The 17045-nt window shown below is 54.9% G+C and overlaps 1 protein-coding gene across 1 annotated transcript; it reads right to left on the reverse strand.

Moving 5' to 3' along the window:
- Positions 1-6414: 6414 nt before the first annotated feature.
- On the reverse strand, positions 6415-12986 carry LRFN3 (leucine rich repeat and fibronectin type III domain containing 3). Its single transcript, XM_058706867.1, has 3 exons — positions 11834-12986; positions 9082-10524; positions 6415-7043 (listed from the first exon to the last, which is right to left on the reverse strand). The coding sequence occupies exons 2-3, from the start codon at positions 10506-10508 to the stop codon at positions 6578-6580; spliced, it is 1893 nt and encodes a 630-aa protein (XP_058562850.1). The 5' UTR covers positions 10509-10524; positions 11834-12986; the 3' UTR covers positions 6415-6577.
- Between the last annotated feature and the right edge of the window lie 4059 nt (positions 12987-17045).

Raw genomic sequence — 17045 nt, forward strand, 5'->3', positions numbered from 1 at the left:
CACAGTGTGGGGACATTTATAGTCCCAGATGCCTGGGCCTGGCCCTCAGCATCCTCCCTGGGTCAACACCCGGATGTCCCCATCAGTACTGGCTCCGTTCTGACTTGGTGCCATCGGTTGTAATGAGGTCTAATTATGCGGGTGGGAGCGGGGAGAAGGGGCAGATGGAGGAATAGAGGGGGAGGGACAGAGAAAAAAGGGGAGGGACAGATATGGGGAGGTGAATTAGGAAATCAAAGTGGGCAGAGCAAGACTACCATGGCTTCCAAGAAAAGAGGGACAGGACTCCTGAGCCTGCCAAGGACAGAGAGGCTTCAGGCTTGAACTTTTGGGGTCCTGGGAAGGAGGGGGCAGGAGCCTGGACTCCTAGATTCTGAGGAAGAAGGGGAATAGACACTGGACCTCTGTGTCTGAGGGAGGAGGGGACCGGGGACCTGAACTCCTAGGTGGCAGAAGTGGCAGAGAAAGTGACAGAGGCAAGAGAGGACACCATGTGCTGGATATAGAGGTCTGGAGGATATGGGGTGGAGCTCCCCAAGGGAAGACAATGGCTTCCACGTGACTCCCCTCCTTCCAGAACGTCCTGAGCTGGAGGACAATGCAGTTGCACCCTCCGTGGAGGATCCGGGAGGACGGACAAAGCTAGAACTCCAGACAAGGAAAGGCAAGGGACCTTGGGTACAGTTTCCAGCCCCTTCTCCCCCAGGTTCTGGGAGCCTGCAGCCCTAGCTCCCTTCTCCCCCCAGAATCCTTGCCTTTGGTAGGGAGTGTAGGGGGAGAATTCAGGAAGGAATTATCTCAATAGCTTCATTTCTCACCTGCTTGAGATCCTTCCCCTGCTCTTCAATACCAGCGGAGGAGGTGAGGGAAGGCTCCACCAAGGGCACAGGGAACAGCGTTGGTGTGTAAAAGGGTGGACCTTTCAGGGAGTGTTTATTTCCTTCCAGCCTGAGGTGGGAAACATATGTGCCGGAGATGCAGCCGGGAGCTGGTTGCTGGGGGAGTGGGGCAGGGGGGGGAAGGCCTAAACCGCCAGGCTGAGCTGGAACTCTTGTCCCAGGAACCCAGGAGAGCCATAGAGGGTTCTGTGTGGAGAAGGGTCAGGTTTGGCTCTACGAAGTTTCCATGAACCAGAGTGGGAGACTGAAGCCAGGGGCCCAGGAGGGGGGAGACGCAGGGACCCAGGTGGTTGAGGCCAGAGCTAGAATGGGGTGGGTTGAAAAAGGAGGAAGAATAAGTGGGAAGGCTGCTCAGGAGGCTGAGTGGAGGTTGCCCTGAGAGGACCTGGGAAGAGGGGCAGGTTTGGGAAGAGGTTAAGGCCAATGAGGCATCCAGTGGATGTGAGAGGCCTGGGGGCTGTCCAGGAAGCCGAGGGAAGCCAGGTTTAGGAGAGGGGCCAGCGCTGGGGACAGAGATGTGGGGGTCATCAGCAGAGAAGGAAAACGGAAGCTTGGGGCCACGTGGAGAGGTGACGCCCCAGAAGGAGGTGACCGTGGAAGCAGGAAGGGGATCAGTTCCCAGCCCTGGGGGCCACAGCATTTAGGATGAAGAGGAAGTTCCCAAAGATCTGACGTTTTAACCAGAGGACTGGGGAGGGTTGAAGTGCACTCCAGGGGTTCCACAGAGTTGAAGCCAGAATATACCCAGAATAAAGTCCTTTGAAGTCTCACATTTTATACTCTCCATTCTTGCCAATTTTGCATTCACTTTCATCAGCCTATCCATGTGAGTTCTCATATAAAGATTTTCACGTGCTTACCGGTGACACCCATTAACCTACCCTTGTGCAACCCCCAACAGTGAAAATCTTCAAGTGAAAATGGAGCTCTAGATTCAGTCTGTGGCACTGAGCCTCCTGGCCAGTCTCCTGGTGCACTGGGATGTCTGTCACCCAAGTATTCAAGGCCCTTCATAGCCTGCCCACAGTGACCCCTTCCAGAGGCAGCCAAGCCTCCCACCCTGGCTTGCCTGTTCTTTGCCACGTGTCCCTAGCCACCCTTCCCATCACAGACAGCTAGATCTTTCTAAACTCCAAACCTGACCCAGTTCCTCCCCGGTGGCTCTCTAGTGCCTCTGGAAAGGAGTCACAGCTCCTCAGCATGGTGGCTGGCATCCACCCACTCCTTGGGCTCACTCATCACTACCCCCCCCCCCTTCTTCTACCCTGTGCTCCAGCTACACAGAACTTCGGCCAGCTCTCCAAGAGTACAACCCTCTCTCCCTTTCTTGTGTTTTGCACACGATGTTCTCTCTCCTTGGGAGACCCTCTCTTCTCCTGGCTCTTTTTGTATATTCCTCACGTATGCAGGGCCCAGTGCAAAATGAAAATGTGGAGTCCTTTGTTCAAAAATTGTTAAGAATTTTGTGATGGCGACAGCAGGGCATTCAGCCAAGCACAGGGCCCTTCTAAATGTGAGGTGCTATGGGACTGCACAGGTCATACTGCTATGAAGCTGGCCCTGCATTCGGGAAATCATAGACTCTCCCCACCTCCTATGCCAGGCCCAGTAAGGAGCCCATTCTGGGCTCCCAAAGTCCTTTGGGTTTAGACAGGTCCTAATCAATCTTGCCTGTGCTTCCCCCATCCCGGCACTCCCCCACCCTGGGATGCCATTGCCTGGTGAGGATGTATTTCCTCCACTGGACTGGAACTATGTGAAGGTGGGGTGTGGGGCTGTGTTGGTCACCACCGTGTTCCCGGCGTCACCCTGTACAGGTCTGGGCAACACCAAGCACTGACCACCCATCCTTGCTTTTGTGAAGCATGACAGACACTAGGGAGGAATCAAAGGCAGAGGCCATGCTCATGTTCAACCCCGGAAGAGAAACATCCCTTTTCGGAGGATCCCTTTATCTGACTCTCCCGTATATGTGCCCATGGACAGAGCTGTGAAAGCCTGGCATTAGCTCAGGCCCGGCAAGGAAGGGATCACAGACACCGAGACACTCGGGGCCTAAGTTAGATTAGCCACACCCAGACACATAGGTTGAATGTGACAGCATGCAGACGGGGGAGTGTCCTGGTATCAGGACTACAGTTACTTCGAAGAAAACGCTCCAATAGCCTGGAACTTTGGTTTCAGGGAACCTGGTCTCAAAAATATGCAAGGCATTCTGAAAGCCACACAGGGGGTGGGCCGCGGAAGGAGTAGTAGCCCTCCCTACGTTCAGGAAATTGGTGCACCCCGCTGGGCAGTGTTGGACAAGCTACATTTTAACTTTAAAGTCTAGATACATGTGACCATTTGTCCATAGTAGTACTGTTCCTGCATGGTGCTGGGGGATAGTCCAGGCACCCTCTTGCGGAGGCAGAGGGATCCATGCTAGAGGAACTAGCCTGCCCGCATGTATATTTTCCCACATTCCTGTCTTCCAAACTTGTAATTAGCTACCGCTTGGTGTGTGGCCCCTTCCAGGCCTGCATTTCCTCGTGCCCACATTCCCTCCAACCAGCCACAGCCTCTGCCTTGGAGAGCCGACGTCCACTGTCTGCTTGGAACCTGAACCTGGAAAAGGTTCTTAATTCCCACGCTTCCTCATCTAAGGGCTGGATCCTTGGTATCAGACACCAGGGCCCTACAGCTCTTCCTGCCAGTCTCTGCAGTCTTGCCTAAGAGCTAGGTTATTGGATAGGGTCCACATTGTCCTCCTCCGTATAGGGGATAGAGGCCTCTGGTGAGGTAGCCTCAAGTCTCTCTCCAGTCCATCCACTTCAGGCCCCAACCTGATCTGGGTCAGCCTTCCGCCTGGACTACCACAGTGGCCCCTTCCCTGGGCTCCCTTCTTCACTTCTGTCCCCCGTGTACAAATAGACCTACCACTGGAGCTTCCTGAAGATCAGGGGGCACGACTCTGTTCAAAACCTCCAATGGCTTCTCATGCCACTTAGAAAATCTGGACTCTTCCCAGCAGTCTACAGGGTCCTGCATCATCTCCACCTTCACACTTTCCAGCCTCAACACAGCATCCTTCCCTCACCCCACCTCAGCACCCACTTCAGTCCCTTTTATTCACCATGCATCCCTCAGCCCCTACACTTCTGAACAGCATGTGCACGAGGTACCCTTTCCACCCCCTGTGTAGTTGACTCCAACCTGAGCATCCTTCAGATCTCAGCTGAGTAGTCACTTCCTCCAGGAAGCCTCTCTCAATCTCTCTTCTTGGGTCAGGTCTCCTGGTTATAGGGTCTCACAGTTCCCATGAATCTCTCCTGAAGGCTCCCCTCCCCGTCACCACAGCGGCTTTACACTTGCTTGTGTGATTATTTAACATTTGTTTCCCCACCAAATGGTGAGATATGTGAGGTCAGGACCTGTGCCTATATTTTCTCAGTACTGAATTCCCAGTACACTGCACGAGTAGGCACACACTAAATTGTTTAAATTTAAAAAAAGGGTTGAGGAATGGTGCGCTCTGGCTCCCCCTCATGCCAGCAACTGGTATTTTGTAGCTGGCACTAGATCTCCAATCTTCCCCCTCCCTAGGCCCCCCTTGGCCAAGACACCTCACGCTCCCTGCTGGCTTCACCTGACCTCAGCCACCGAGGGTAACAAACAAGGACCTCATTATGCTGCTGGAGGAGCTGCTCGGGAGTCAGATCAGGTCCCTGGGACTCAGGTTGTTCCCACGGCCAATGGAAGATCATTTTCAAAGCCTACACCCACCAAGAAAACTTAAAGAATCTAGGGTTCTATCCCATGAGGACGAGGTCATGTGCACCAGGTCATGCGGATCGCCAGCCCAGTCTTGGGCCCTCTTCACCATGCCCCTCACACTAGCATCACTCCAGAGAACACTCAGAGGACTTAAGTCCTTCTCCCCCACCCCCATCTCTGCCTTTGGACCCACCACCACAGGTGGACTGGGGCCAGAGAACACTATTCCTTTTACTGCCCATCTCATTCCTGGATCTCCAATGAGGCCTGGTGTTACCAAGGCCCAGGGTTTGGGCTTCCAAACCTCCAGGTCTGGTGCCTGAGAGGGACCTAGGGCAGCCCAAGACAGAGTGAGGACCAGCCTTGCAGAGACATAGGGCTGAAAGGTCCAGATCAATCTGGACCAGGCCTTAGGCCCACAGAATCACAGGGTCTACACTCCCTAATTACACTTTCTTACTTCCTACTCTCAAATCAGCTGAATCTGGCACCTGCCCAACCAGCCCCCTAACACTGCTCTCACTGAGGTCACTGTGGCCTTGGTATCATTAAACACAATTGTCACTTGGGTCTGACTTGCCTGGTTTGCTTCACTCTGTCCCTCCATCTGCTGCTCCTGCTTAGTCTCTGTCAGGTTTTTCTCCCTGTCCCTTAAATATGGGAAGTCCCATAGGCTGTCTCATGACCCTGATGGTCTCCATTCCCCATTCCCCATCTCGGATGATAGAGCCTCTTTTCTGTTCCCAGCTCCAGCCTCAGACCAGGGTCCCGAGGTCTCCTGGCCGCCACCCCCTGGACGTCCTCTGTCCCCACCCCCCGCATTCACCAAGTCCCCCCTGGCTTCAGCATCTTCCCCACACCTGCACCTCCTTCCTGGTTCTGTATCAGGTGGCTCCACTGTCCCCTCCCCTGGCCAGAGCCCTGGGCCTCACCCTGGACACTTCCCTCCCCCACAAGCCCTTCAGCTCCATAACCCATCCATTCAGCTTCCTCTCTCACCTACCCCCTACTCTTTTCCCCCAGCCCTGTCCCACTCCAGACTTGTCCTTACCCACCTGGGTGCCTGCCTTGGCTTCCCCCAGGCTCCCAGCTTCAGTCTTCCCCTCTGGTCCACCCTCCTCATGACAGCTGGAAAGATCTTCCTAAAGCCCAGTCCCGCCCTTGTCCCTCCTCTGCATAGATCCTCCATGGATCACCAATACTATCAGGCCAGTCTGATATCTTCAGCCTGGAGGTCCTGGACTCTGCTCACCTCTCCTGCCTTGTTTCTACCACAGTACCTCCACTGCCTGGCATTTACTAAGTCCTTGCTTGTGTTGGGCCCTGTGCTGGGAACAGCTTTCCCTTTCTTCTTGGCCTAATTATCTCCTTTGGAGGTCATGCTCAGATCTCATCTTTCCTCCAGGAAGCTTCCCTGACCACACCCTGGGCTGAGTCAGGCACCTTTCCTGGGCTCCCGTAATCTCCTAGGCTTCCCTCATCACCGCATCTTGGATCGCTCCAAACTGTCACTGTCTGAGAAGGGCTTGAGGCTGTCTGGGTCATGGCAGCATCATCCAGCACAGGGCATGCCCAGGGAGCACGCTCAGGGAATTCTGTTGACTGAATGGATGACCATCCTTAGCCTCATCCAGGAACCTCAGACAGAATGGAGCAGGGGTCTCTCCCCAGAGGAGGCATTCCCAACTCCAGACCCCTGCACAATCCCCCCCCCCCAAACCCCACAGACAGAGACAAGGGCAAGGGCCTAGGCCCAAGCTTAGAAAAATAGGACTTTCTTGTTGTGCCCCGGTGCCCCCGACACCCTCCCCATCAGAGTTTTAAAAACCGTGAGCAATTTGGTGAGTCTGAGGCCAGGTCCCACAGGGTGCCTGGGTCCTCCCACCCCTGGGGCCAGAAGGGCCGTAGAGGTGGGTGCGAGGCTAGGGTCCCGTGGGTTCGTGGCTGGGCCTCCAGGGCTCACAGTCCAGCTGGACCACGGTGTGGGCCCTGGGCACAGCAGGCTCAGGGGCAGGCGGGGCCGGCGTGGGGCCCAGGGCGCCGTTGGTCTGCGAACAAACGCTGCTGACAGGTGCAGGTGCCTTGGCCTTGCCGGGGGGCTGGCCGCCGTGCACCTTGTAGCGCATGAGCAGCACGAAGATGAAGACCAGTACCGAGGCCACGATGACTCCACCAAGGGCGATGATCATGGTGCCGCCCAGGAAGGGTGCGTGCGGGGCCCCACAGGGCCGCAGCGCCGGCTCAGTGGAGAAGCGGGAGCAGCCCACTGGCCGTGTGGCCGTCAGCCCGGTGGCGCCGTCCTCGTACACCGCTAGCACGCACAGGTCATAGGTGCGGCCAGATGCCAGGTCCGACAACAGGAAGGAGCGGCTGTCGGCGGGAATCATCCTGGAGGGACAGGCAGGCAGGGGTCAGGTCTCTGGCTGCCCGGCACCCACCCTGCACTCTACCCCAACCCTGCAGTCTGGCGGATTCCCCCTGCCCCTCCCACCAGTCTGCTGCTACCCCGAGTTCCCTCTCACCACTGCTCAAATTCCCTTTGATCTGATACCCTTCAGCTGCCTGACTGATAACCTCTGGGTCATCTCATGCTCCTGGCACCTGCTGCTCAAATCCCCCAGTTTAATCTCCCTCCAGCCCCAGTGCCCAGATTCCCTCCCAGGCTGCTGCCCACTGCTTCTCTGCTCTGCTGCTCAGTTTCACTGGAGCCTCACTGCCCAACTTCCCTCCAGTCCCACCCCCCAGTCTCTCTCTACACCCTCGCTCAACTTCCCATCTTTCCCATCTGCCTCTCCTCCAGTCTGGGCCTGATTTCCCTTTTCCAACTGCCTGATTTTCCTCCAGCGTACAGCTAGAATTCTCTCATCTAACCACCCGATTCCCCCATGCTGCTGATGCCTGATTTCCTTCTAACCTGCCAATGAATGTCCCCCTAGCCCCATTGCCTTATTATTATTATTGGTGTATCTAGGGCCTGCTTTCCAGTGAGCCCTGTCAGCTGACTCCGTTTTCATGAAACTGATGTGCCTCAGTCATCACAGCTGATTTCTTTTTCTCCCTGTTGCCTTATTTCTTCTTCCAGCTCTGTCTCTTGATTCCCTTCTTATCTCTGTTGCCTGGTTCTTATTTATCCTTACCTTTCCCATTTCCTTTTATCCTTAGCACCCAACTCTACTTATTTCCTTTTGCAGCAGAGCACCCTGTGGGAGATTTAACTTGTTGTATAACCTGCTTTATTCCTCAACTGCTTTAATGAGGGAGTTACAGGGAACTCTGTGATTGTCTCCGAGAGGGTGGCTATCTAGAAGAGCACTTGTCTCATCCTCGCCAGGCAAGGTGGACAGGATTTGTGTGATTATCAGGTGTGGGGCCCTCCATGGAGCCCACTCTCCCTACATGGAGTGCTGCTGTCTGAGAAAAGGAACAGAATAGCTCACTAGATTTCCAGGACTGAAAGGGAAATCAGTTGACGATCTCTTGAGATGTGGGCCCCTGGGGAAGGAAAGTGGACCCAGGAACTGGGTTTATAAGGTGCACACCCCAGGCCCTGGGAAGCCCGATCCTCTACAGCCAGGCCTCAGGGACTGCACCCTTGGCCTAGCCTGGCAGCGGGAAGAGGGAACCGTCCATAGCCATCCATGCAAGTTAGGCTTGGGTGAGAAGTGTCAGCAGCATCTGTGTCAGAGCCACCACTACTGGCCACATGTGGCCACAGCAGATGTTCCAAATGCTCTCGGCTCGGGGGCAGAAGATGTACTGATCCACTTCTTGGGGCTTATAAGCCCCAGGTTTTCTTCTACTGTTTGCAACAACTGAATAGAGACGGGAATCCCCAACGGTGGCAAAGTGAATGTTCCTGTTCACCTAGTAGGTGGAGCTTGAACTAGGTTTGATTTGATTTAGAAAATCAAAAATTGAGATGTCACATTAGAACTCTAAACATGTGGAGTTCACACTGCACAAACCCAAAGCCTATTTAGCCTCCTCCGCCATTTTTCCTTTCAATCTGGTCTGAGTTCCTTTGCAGCAGGGCCCCCTCATTTCATTTTCCCCGTGAACTCTGTACCTTCCTGTTTGATCTCCTTTTCTTCTCACAGCATGGTTTGCATCTAGCCCTGTCATCTGGAAACAACTAGTTTTTCTTTATCTTTATATTTGATTTGTCTGTACCCCTCTACCTGGCTCCCTCCGTTAACTTTGGACTCTTCTGGCCTGATTAGTTTTTACTCTTGTTGCCTGATTTCTTTTTTACATCTGTTACTATTTACTTTTGCTGCCTTATTTCTTTTTATCACTGCTGCCAGATTTCTTTTACCTTCAGCCTCATTTCTCAGCTGTGCAGCAACCTGGGTGTCAATGGGTGTATTTCCAACCCTCCCCCCACCTCAGTCTGCCACCCAAGCTACCCACTGCCTGGACCCTGCACCTGTAGACGAGGATGTCATCGGCTGAGCTGTTGTACTGGATCTGGTACATGCGGATCCCCGGGATAGGCCGCTGATCTGGCCACTGGACAAGAGCAGCTGTGGCCCCATGCTCAGTCACCTGGACACCACGGTCTGTAGGGGGCGCAGTGTCAGCTGCCTTGGCGGAGGCGGAGGCAGAGGCAGAGGCAGCAGAGGGCGGGGTGAGGGCATCAGGATCCCCGTCCCGCGGGGGGTCACAACTGGTGCTGTTGGCTAGCTGGGGGGGTGGCGGGGGGCCCACGGTCAGCTCAACAGCAGCGGTGGCCTCACCAGCTGCATTGGCCGCAATGCAAGTGAAAATGCCACCATCGCCCGGCTCAGTGACCAGCAGCTCCAACGTCCCATTAGGGAAGGCACGAGCACGGCTCGAATTGCCCACCAGCCGGCCCTGGGGTGACACCCAACGCACACGGGGCTCAGGGTCCCCCACTGCCCGGCAGCGCAGGGCAGCTGGCCGACCTGCAGGCACTGCCAGTGGTGGCGAGCGGTGAGTCACCACAGGGGGCTCGCACACAAATTCCTCCTCGCCCACAGCCCAGAAGTAGCGGCCACCCAGAGCGGGTGGGGAGGCACAGGCCTCCAGGTCATCCTCCCTGGCCAGCCTCCGCAGCCACACCAGCTCGCAGTTGCAGTGGAGCGGGTTCCCACTGAAGGCCAGCACCAGGGCGGAGGCAGGTGAGCCTCGGGGCCTGGCTAGCAGCGGCAGGCGGGAGAAAAGTGGGTCGGGCGGGATGGTGGTCAGGCGATTGGAGGTCATGTCCAGCCGTGCCAACTTGTGCAGGCGGGAAAAGGCGCCAGCGGGCACAGAGGCCAGCAGGTTGTGGTCGAGGCCCAGTGTGTTGACATTGCCCAGGCGGCCCAAAGCCTCCCAGGGAAGCTGCTCCAGGTTGTTGTAGGAGAGGTCGAGATCCTCTAGTGTCTCGGCGCAGTCATCCAGGGCACCGGCCGCCAGGGCTGCCAGCTGGTTGTTGCTCAGGATGAGGTGGCGCAAGTTGACCAGGCCGCGCAGCTGACCCTCGCCCAGCGAGGTCAGCCGGTTCCCATCTAGGTGCAGGGCACGGAGGGCGCGCAGGTCGGCAAAGGCGCCAGCTGCCACGTGGCGGATGGTGTTACGAGACAAGCTCAGATGCAGCAGGCCGGTCATGTTGGCCAGGTCCCGGCGGCGCACGGCCGCGATGAAGTTGTCCGCCAGGCGCAGCTCGGCTGCCCGGCGGTCTAGCGAGGGTGGCACGAACAGAAGGCCTGCCCCTGGGCACAGCACGCTTAGGGGCAGGGACTGTGTCTGGCAGCGGCAGCGGCGGGGACACGGGCTGGGTGCGGCTGGCTGGGATGGAGACGAGGCGGGGGCCAGCGGCAGCAGGCAGAGGAGCAGTGGAAGGACGGCCATTTCGGGCAGGGGCGGCCTACAGGGAAGAAGGGAGGCATTAGGGCGGGCTGAGGCCAGAAGAGGGGTGCCAGAGGGCATTAGGGTGGTCCAAGACCAGGAGAGAAGGTCACAGTGGGCTGAGAGCAAAAGAGTTGGGTCAAAGATGGTCAGAGAGAGGAGTGGGAGTGGTCAGACACATCAAAAGGCAGAAGAGATGGTCAAAGACTCAGAGGGATGTGTCATGGAGGGACACGGGGAGCAGAAATGGTCAGAGGAAAGGGAGGTAATTAGAGATGGTCAGAGACAGTTAGACAATGGGGGGGAGTGGGCAGAAGGGAAGCCAGAGTGTTTTAAATGTGGTCAAAGAGATGGGCAAAGCTGGCCAGAAGGAAGAAGTGGTCAGGGTGGTGGGAATGGCTACAAGTAGTCAAACATGACCAGAGAAGGGAGGTGGTTAGAGATGGTCAAGAAGATGAGAAGTGGACAAAGGAAGGCACATAGTCAGGGGTGGTGAGATCTAAGAGAGATGATCAGAGATGGTCAGAAATGGTCAAAAGCCAGAGAGGCAGTCAGAGAGAGAAGGAAAGGACAGACATGTCAGAAACAGCTGGAGATAAGGACAGCTGATTAGGAAGAGGAGTACGGGGAGAGGTCATCAGAGAGGAAAGGCAGCCAGAGATGTTAGAAATGATTAGGGAATTCCAGTACTCAAGAGAGACAGAGAGAAGAGAGGTGGTCGGTAAGGGCCAGAGATGGTTGGAATGGCCATAGACTGGCAGTCAGAGTAGGCAGTGGGCAGAGGGCAAGAGTGATGGCAAAAGATGGTCAGAGACAGGCAAACGCTTAGAGTGAGGGGTGGACAAGAGCGAGGAGCTGGTGAAAGATGATTAGAGAGAGGCACGACGGGCAGAGATGTCAAAGGTGGTCACTGAGTGAAGCAGTGGACAGAGGTGGCCTGAGAGAGAAGCGGTGGACAGAAGTGTCAAAGATGATCGGAGTGAGGAGTGGTGAACAGAGATGGTCAGTGAGAGGAGCAGTGGCTAGGAGAGGTGTCTAGAGACAGATGAGACAGATGGTGGGAAGAAACTGGAGAACAGAGTGAGAGATCAGAGACCTGGAGGTGCCAACAACTGGGGAAGAGGTCACAGGGGCAATGTTGGTCAAATAAATGTCCAGAGAGGCACGCAGGAGCTGGAGGCAAACCCTTGGTGGTGGTGGTGGGGTGTCTGTTTCCTGGCGAAACCCCAAGGGTGCCCAGGGGGACCTAGCCCTCACTTACCTCCACCCCCAGCCACAGAGTTCCTCCCAAGTCCCTCCCCCGCATGAGGGTCCCCCAATAGCCTTACCTGAGCTGGAAGCCCCCCCCAGGGAGCAGAGTCCTCAGGCTCCAAGAGGTCAGGGGCTAGGTCTCTGGAGGGGGCGCCTGGTCATCCCTTCTCTGTCCCCAAGGCCTCTGCAGAGGGACTGTGCTGTGTCTCAGCCAAGATCTGTGGCCATGGAGTCTGTAGACCTTGATACTTGGGGTCCTAGATCTCCAAATACACGGCTTCTAAGGGCCAATTTTAGAGACCCAGGCTCCAGTTTGGGTGGGTCAGAGCGAGTGTCTCCTAGCTCTGGTCTTGGGATGCTAAACAGCCAAATGAAGAGTCTAGGGTCTGAGTCTCAAGCCCAGTCCTGGAATCCAATACTTGGGTGCTGGGTTCAGATATTGGGGTGCTGAGTCAAGATTTGGAGGTCTAGAGACCTCCAATTTCAGCATTCGGGTTTGCAGCAAGGACTTCAGGCTCAAACTCAGGTTTAGGCCCCTTGGAATACCGGGGTTCAGATCTTGGAATTTGAGGCCTAAATCTCAGAGTTCAGGTCCCAAATAGCGGGTTCCAGAGTATAGGTATGGGAATCTGATCCCAGATTCAAGGTCCCAGGCACAGAATTCAGAGTTCAGCTTCAGATTTGGGGTTTTAGATGCAAAGTCTTGAGGTTCAGACTCCAAAATTTGGGGTCCATATTCCAAGTCTTGGGGTTCCAGAGACTGAAGTTGAGATTCCAGCCCCGGATATTAGGTGTTCAGGCTCCAGGTCTTGGGGTCCCAGCCCCAGATCAGGGTCTCAGGCTCAGGTTTCCAGATCTCTGGATCCGATCTCGGGGTGCAGGCCCCCGATGTCGGGGTGCCGGCCCTGGGTTTGGGGCAGCGTGGTCCAGGCTTGCTTCCCGGGCTGCGGCGGGGACTGGCCCGGAGGGAGGGGGGCGGATGCGGTGGGGAGGGCGGCAAGGCAGCCCCGGGGGCCGGGGTGGGGCGAGGCCTGGGCGAGGACAGACGGACAGACTGGGACACGCGGGGTGGAGGCACTGCAGCGCAGGTGGGGGCGCAGGGGGGAGGGGCCGCGTTCAGAGACCCCTCCCCCGCCGGGGCCGGGGCGGGGGCCGGGCGGGGGCCGGGCAGGCAAGCCGGGTCCGGGCGCTCCCGCGGCCTCCTCGCCGGGAACCTAGGGCCTCGCGCGCGCCCGCGCTTAAAGGCGCAGGCCCTGCGCGTGCCCGCGCTTAAAGGTGTAGGCAGCCCCCTCTCGCAAAGGCGCGCCTCCAGCCCCACTTCCCATGGAGTCGCCCTGGCGTTGCTTGGGAGCAAGAAAAAAATCCTTGGATACAGAGAGACACAGAGAGAGACACAGAGACTGAGACAAGGAGACACACAGATTGAGAGAGACAGAGACAAAAAGATAAGCAGGCTTAGACTGAGAGACAGGAGTACAATGAGAGAGGCAGATAGAGAGATGGAAGGATACACATATTCAAAGAGAGAGGGAAATACACAGAGACCGTGAAATAGACAAGGACAAGACAGAGACGAAGACAGAGACGTAGAAAAAGTCAAAGAGACAGAGACATGAGACATGGGTGGGTGGAGGGGGTAAGTGGGAGGGGGTAGCAGATACTGAACTGGGGCAACTCAACTGTGAGGATGGGTATGTGTGTGTGTGTGTGTGTGTGTGTGTGTGTGTGTGTGTGTATGTGTCCAGTTCTTATTCATAGCCCCGGATCTGCCTTACATCCCAAAGCCTTGGGCCCCCAAGCCTCTCTCCTGTCCCCTTGTCTCAGCACCACCTCCCTGGGATGTCCTTTCCTGGGTGGCATTTCCTTACTTGGACCCTGTTCAGCAACAAGCCTGATCTTTCAGGCCAGAGAAGAAACTGCTCCTTCCCAAGCCTCCTTGCCCTGGCTGCAAGGGGAAAACTTGGCTCCCCTACCTTGTGCCCTCTGGAGTTATAGCTTAGACCTAAAGACACACTGGGCAGATATCCCATGGAGGAAGAAAAAGACAGGAAATGGGACAGAGGCAGGGGGCTGGACAGGTTGACCCAGAAAAGTGTCCACTGCCTTCCCCTCTCCCTGACTCAGGTTCACTGCCCCACAGAGGACTCTGCTAGAAATGTACTAACACATGACTCACCAGGTGTGGGGCCTGCCTGTCCAGACTATTATGAGAAGATAGTGGAGGGAAGGGTGGGGCGTTCCACACGTCTCCCGGCACATGTTATTGCAGGAGGACAGATGTGGGTGGTGGCCTGCATGCCTGCCCTGGGAACTTGGTGATAGCAACATGGAGGACCTGATCTTTGGGACCCCTGGTCTGAAGGGAACACAGTCTTGGCCTTTGGTCATGGCCCTAACCCTAGGGGAACCTGAATGGTCACAAACCACCCCTGGGGATCTCCCTTCTGAGTAGATGAGTAAAGCAACCTCGTTGGGGGCAGGAACATCGATGCACATCCACCCGGGCATCCCTAGCTCTGCTGAAGGTTTCAGAACAGACTTTTGGCTCCTTCCACTCATGTGTATTGAAAAACTGCAGCTAAAATTAACTCAGCTCTAGGGCCCGCCTTTCCAGATCATTAGCAAAGTTCATCAGTGCTCCTGGGCCAGCATAGTGGATATTGGTTACTCAGACACTCAAAAAGAGGATGTAGAAGTCTCAGAGACACTACAGAAGTGGTGGAGGTGGGGGAGATACAGGGAAATGCCGGAGGACAATCCGAGAGCACGCTGGAATTAGAGTTCAGTGGAACTGGATGATTTGGGGGAAATGGGCAGGGGATTGGGGGAGAACGAGGCAGAGGATGAAGAAATAGAGGCTGCAGGTGAAGAACAGGTTACCGCTCTGGGCAACTGGGGCTTACTTCAGCTGGGGAACATTAAGGAATCTTGCAGAACACATCAAAATGATGGTTCCCCCTCTTTTATTACCCCCTGCAAGATTTCTTCCTGCTGCATTTATCCACCAGTTGTTACCCCTTTGGGTAATAGTTGTGTCTTTGGTGGGAGAGAGTGGTACTGAGAGCCATCTGAGATCTGAGACAGAAAAGCAGAGAGGGATGCCCTGCATGAAATAACCCGTTGGTCCTCAACATTGTAGTTGTTTTGGGATCACCTTGAACTTAACAATAGATCTCCAGGCCCCAGTCCCAGAGTTTCTGATTTGATACGTCTAGGCGGGGTCAAACGTTTGCATTTCTAACAAGTTCCCAAGTGATGCTAATGCTGCTGGTCCAGGGACCACACTGTGAGAACCGCTGGGTTAAACCGGGGAGCTCTGCAACCTGCATGGAGCTGTCCACCACAGCTGTGCCGAAACCTAGTGGACTGAGGGGACTTAGCATTTTAAGTGTGTGCCAGAGAAACCAACATATTTAGAGACATAAAGAGGGGTTTGGGAGCAGAGAGGGGCAGAGGCAGAGATGCCGGTTCAACATTTACTGTAGATTTCTGGGCATGGTTGTGTGCTAAATGACACGGCAGCAGAAGTGTGACCAAGGCAGTGTCAGGTCTTGCTTTCATTGAGCTCAAATTTCAAAAGGAAAAAGACACATCTCCAGACAGCCCAGCGTGGTCAGGGCTGTGCTAGGAGAAGCTTGGGCTAGACAGACTGGGACTGTCATGTCAGAGGCCCAGGCCACAGTGGCCAGGGTGTGACAGGGGAAGCACAGGGCAAAGTAATACTTTGATGGCAAAGCACAGGCCAGAGTGGTCAGGGCTCCTGACGGGGGAAGCAGAAAGGTGTGGGGCCCCAGAGGCAGAATCCAACCCTTTAGGCACCCCCACCCCCTGGGCCCCAGTTAGGGAGGCTTCCTGGAGAGGGGACCTTTATGCTGAGACCTGAAGGATGAGTATGAACAGAGTAGGTGGGCAAAGGGACCTCTATATTACTTGTGTGCCCTCATTCTATAGCATGTGCAGTCTGGGGGGTCCCTGCAATGCCCGAGTAGTACCGTGCATGTGTCTGCATGTGCTGTAACCCCTCATTAGCTCCTGCAAGGGTATCCTGATGGGATGGTGTTTTGGGGGTTCCACTTAACTGCCGCATTTACTTAATTACAACATCTGGAGAAGGGGACAAAAGCAGCGGAAACAGCCACAGCAGGAAGAATGAGGTTAAACTGCCTGAGAGCTGAGGGGGCCTTGGGGGAAGAGGACTGCTCATATGCATGCACAGAATTTGCCTGAATATACACAAATACACACGGGGGACACATCCATATTCACACATGCACATCACGTACTCAGAGGCTCACCAGAACACAGATACAGCAGGCGCATGGAACACATATACACCTGGCTTCCTGTTCAAATATAGGGGACAGACACATGCACAGACTCACACTCAGACATGTGAGAGATCATATGTGTAAAAACACATTCTGCACAGATTCTCTCTTGCATGCATGTGTGAGCCACATTCCCACATATATACACAAGAAACATTCAGAAAGTCGTATCAAATACCTATAAGGTATTCAAATCAATTAAGTCTGGTAAAAAATCACTTTATAAATAAACTTAGGCCCTCTTCAAGTTGGAGGTTGTTTGAGCAATCATGGATGGAGGTGGTGTCCCCCTTATCCTCAACTAGTCCCTGCCAACCCAAGCCTAGCCAGTGGGGTTCATTGGAATTAGCTCAGCTTTGTAATTAGCACATGAATTGATACTGAGGACTGGGAATTCATTTTATTTTTTTTAAGTTTATTTATTTATTTTGAGAGAAAGAGAGAGAGCATGAGCGCAGGGCAGAGAGAGAGGGAGAGAGGATCCCAGACAGGCTCTGCACCATCAGCACAGAGCCTGATGTGGGGCTTGAACCCACAAACTACAAGATCATGACCTGAGCTGAAATCAAGAGTCAGATGCTTAACAGACGGAGCCACCCAGATGCCCCAGACTAGGAACTGGCTTTAAAGATTAGGTCGGAAGGTGCATTTCCATACGGATGGGTCAAAAGAGAGGGGCAAGAAGACGAGTGCATACTTCCCACCCTCCCAAACATATACACTAACCACCACCGTAAATCAGACTGATGGGTTCCAGGCAAGCACTGACTTCTACAGGGCAACCACAAGATCCTGTGTATGAGGTTCTGCTTAGCTATGGTGGAAGACCTAACGTGAGGCTCAGGGTCTGCTTTAATGACTTCTACCTGTCAACGTGGAAGAAGACTTCCATAAGAATATGGGGACAAGTTTATATTTGGGCAAAGAATGGAGTGGAATATACCGATGAGTTTTAAACATA

Source organism: Neofelis nebulosa, chromosome 17 (genome assembly GCF_028018385.1).
Source record: "Neofelis nebulosa isolate mNeoNeb1 chromosome 17, mNeoNeb1.pri, whole genome shotgun sequence".
NCBI classification, from domain to species: domain Eukaryota; kingdom Metazoa; phylum Chordata; class Mammalia; order Carnivora; family Felidae; genus Neofelis; species Neofelis nebulosa.

Bases quoted from the DNA above. Each gene is read 5' to 3' on its own strand.
- LRFN3 (XM_058706867.1), bottom strand. From the start codon at position 10,508: ATGGCCGTCCTTCCACTGCTCCTCTGCCTGCTGCCGCTGGCCCCCGCC. The intron at 7,044-9,081 runs GTGCAGGGTCCA...CTGTCCCTCCAG, and splicing joins GATGACATCCTCGTCTACAG to GATGATTCCCGCCGACAGCC.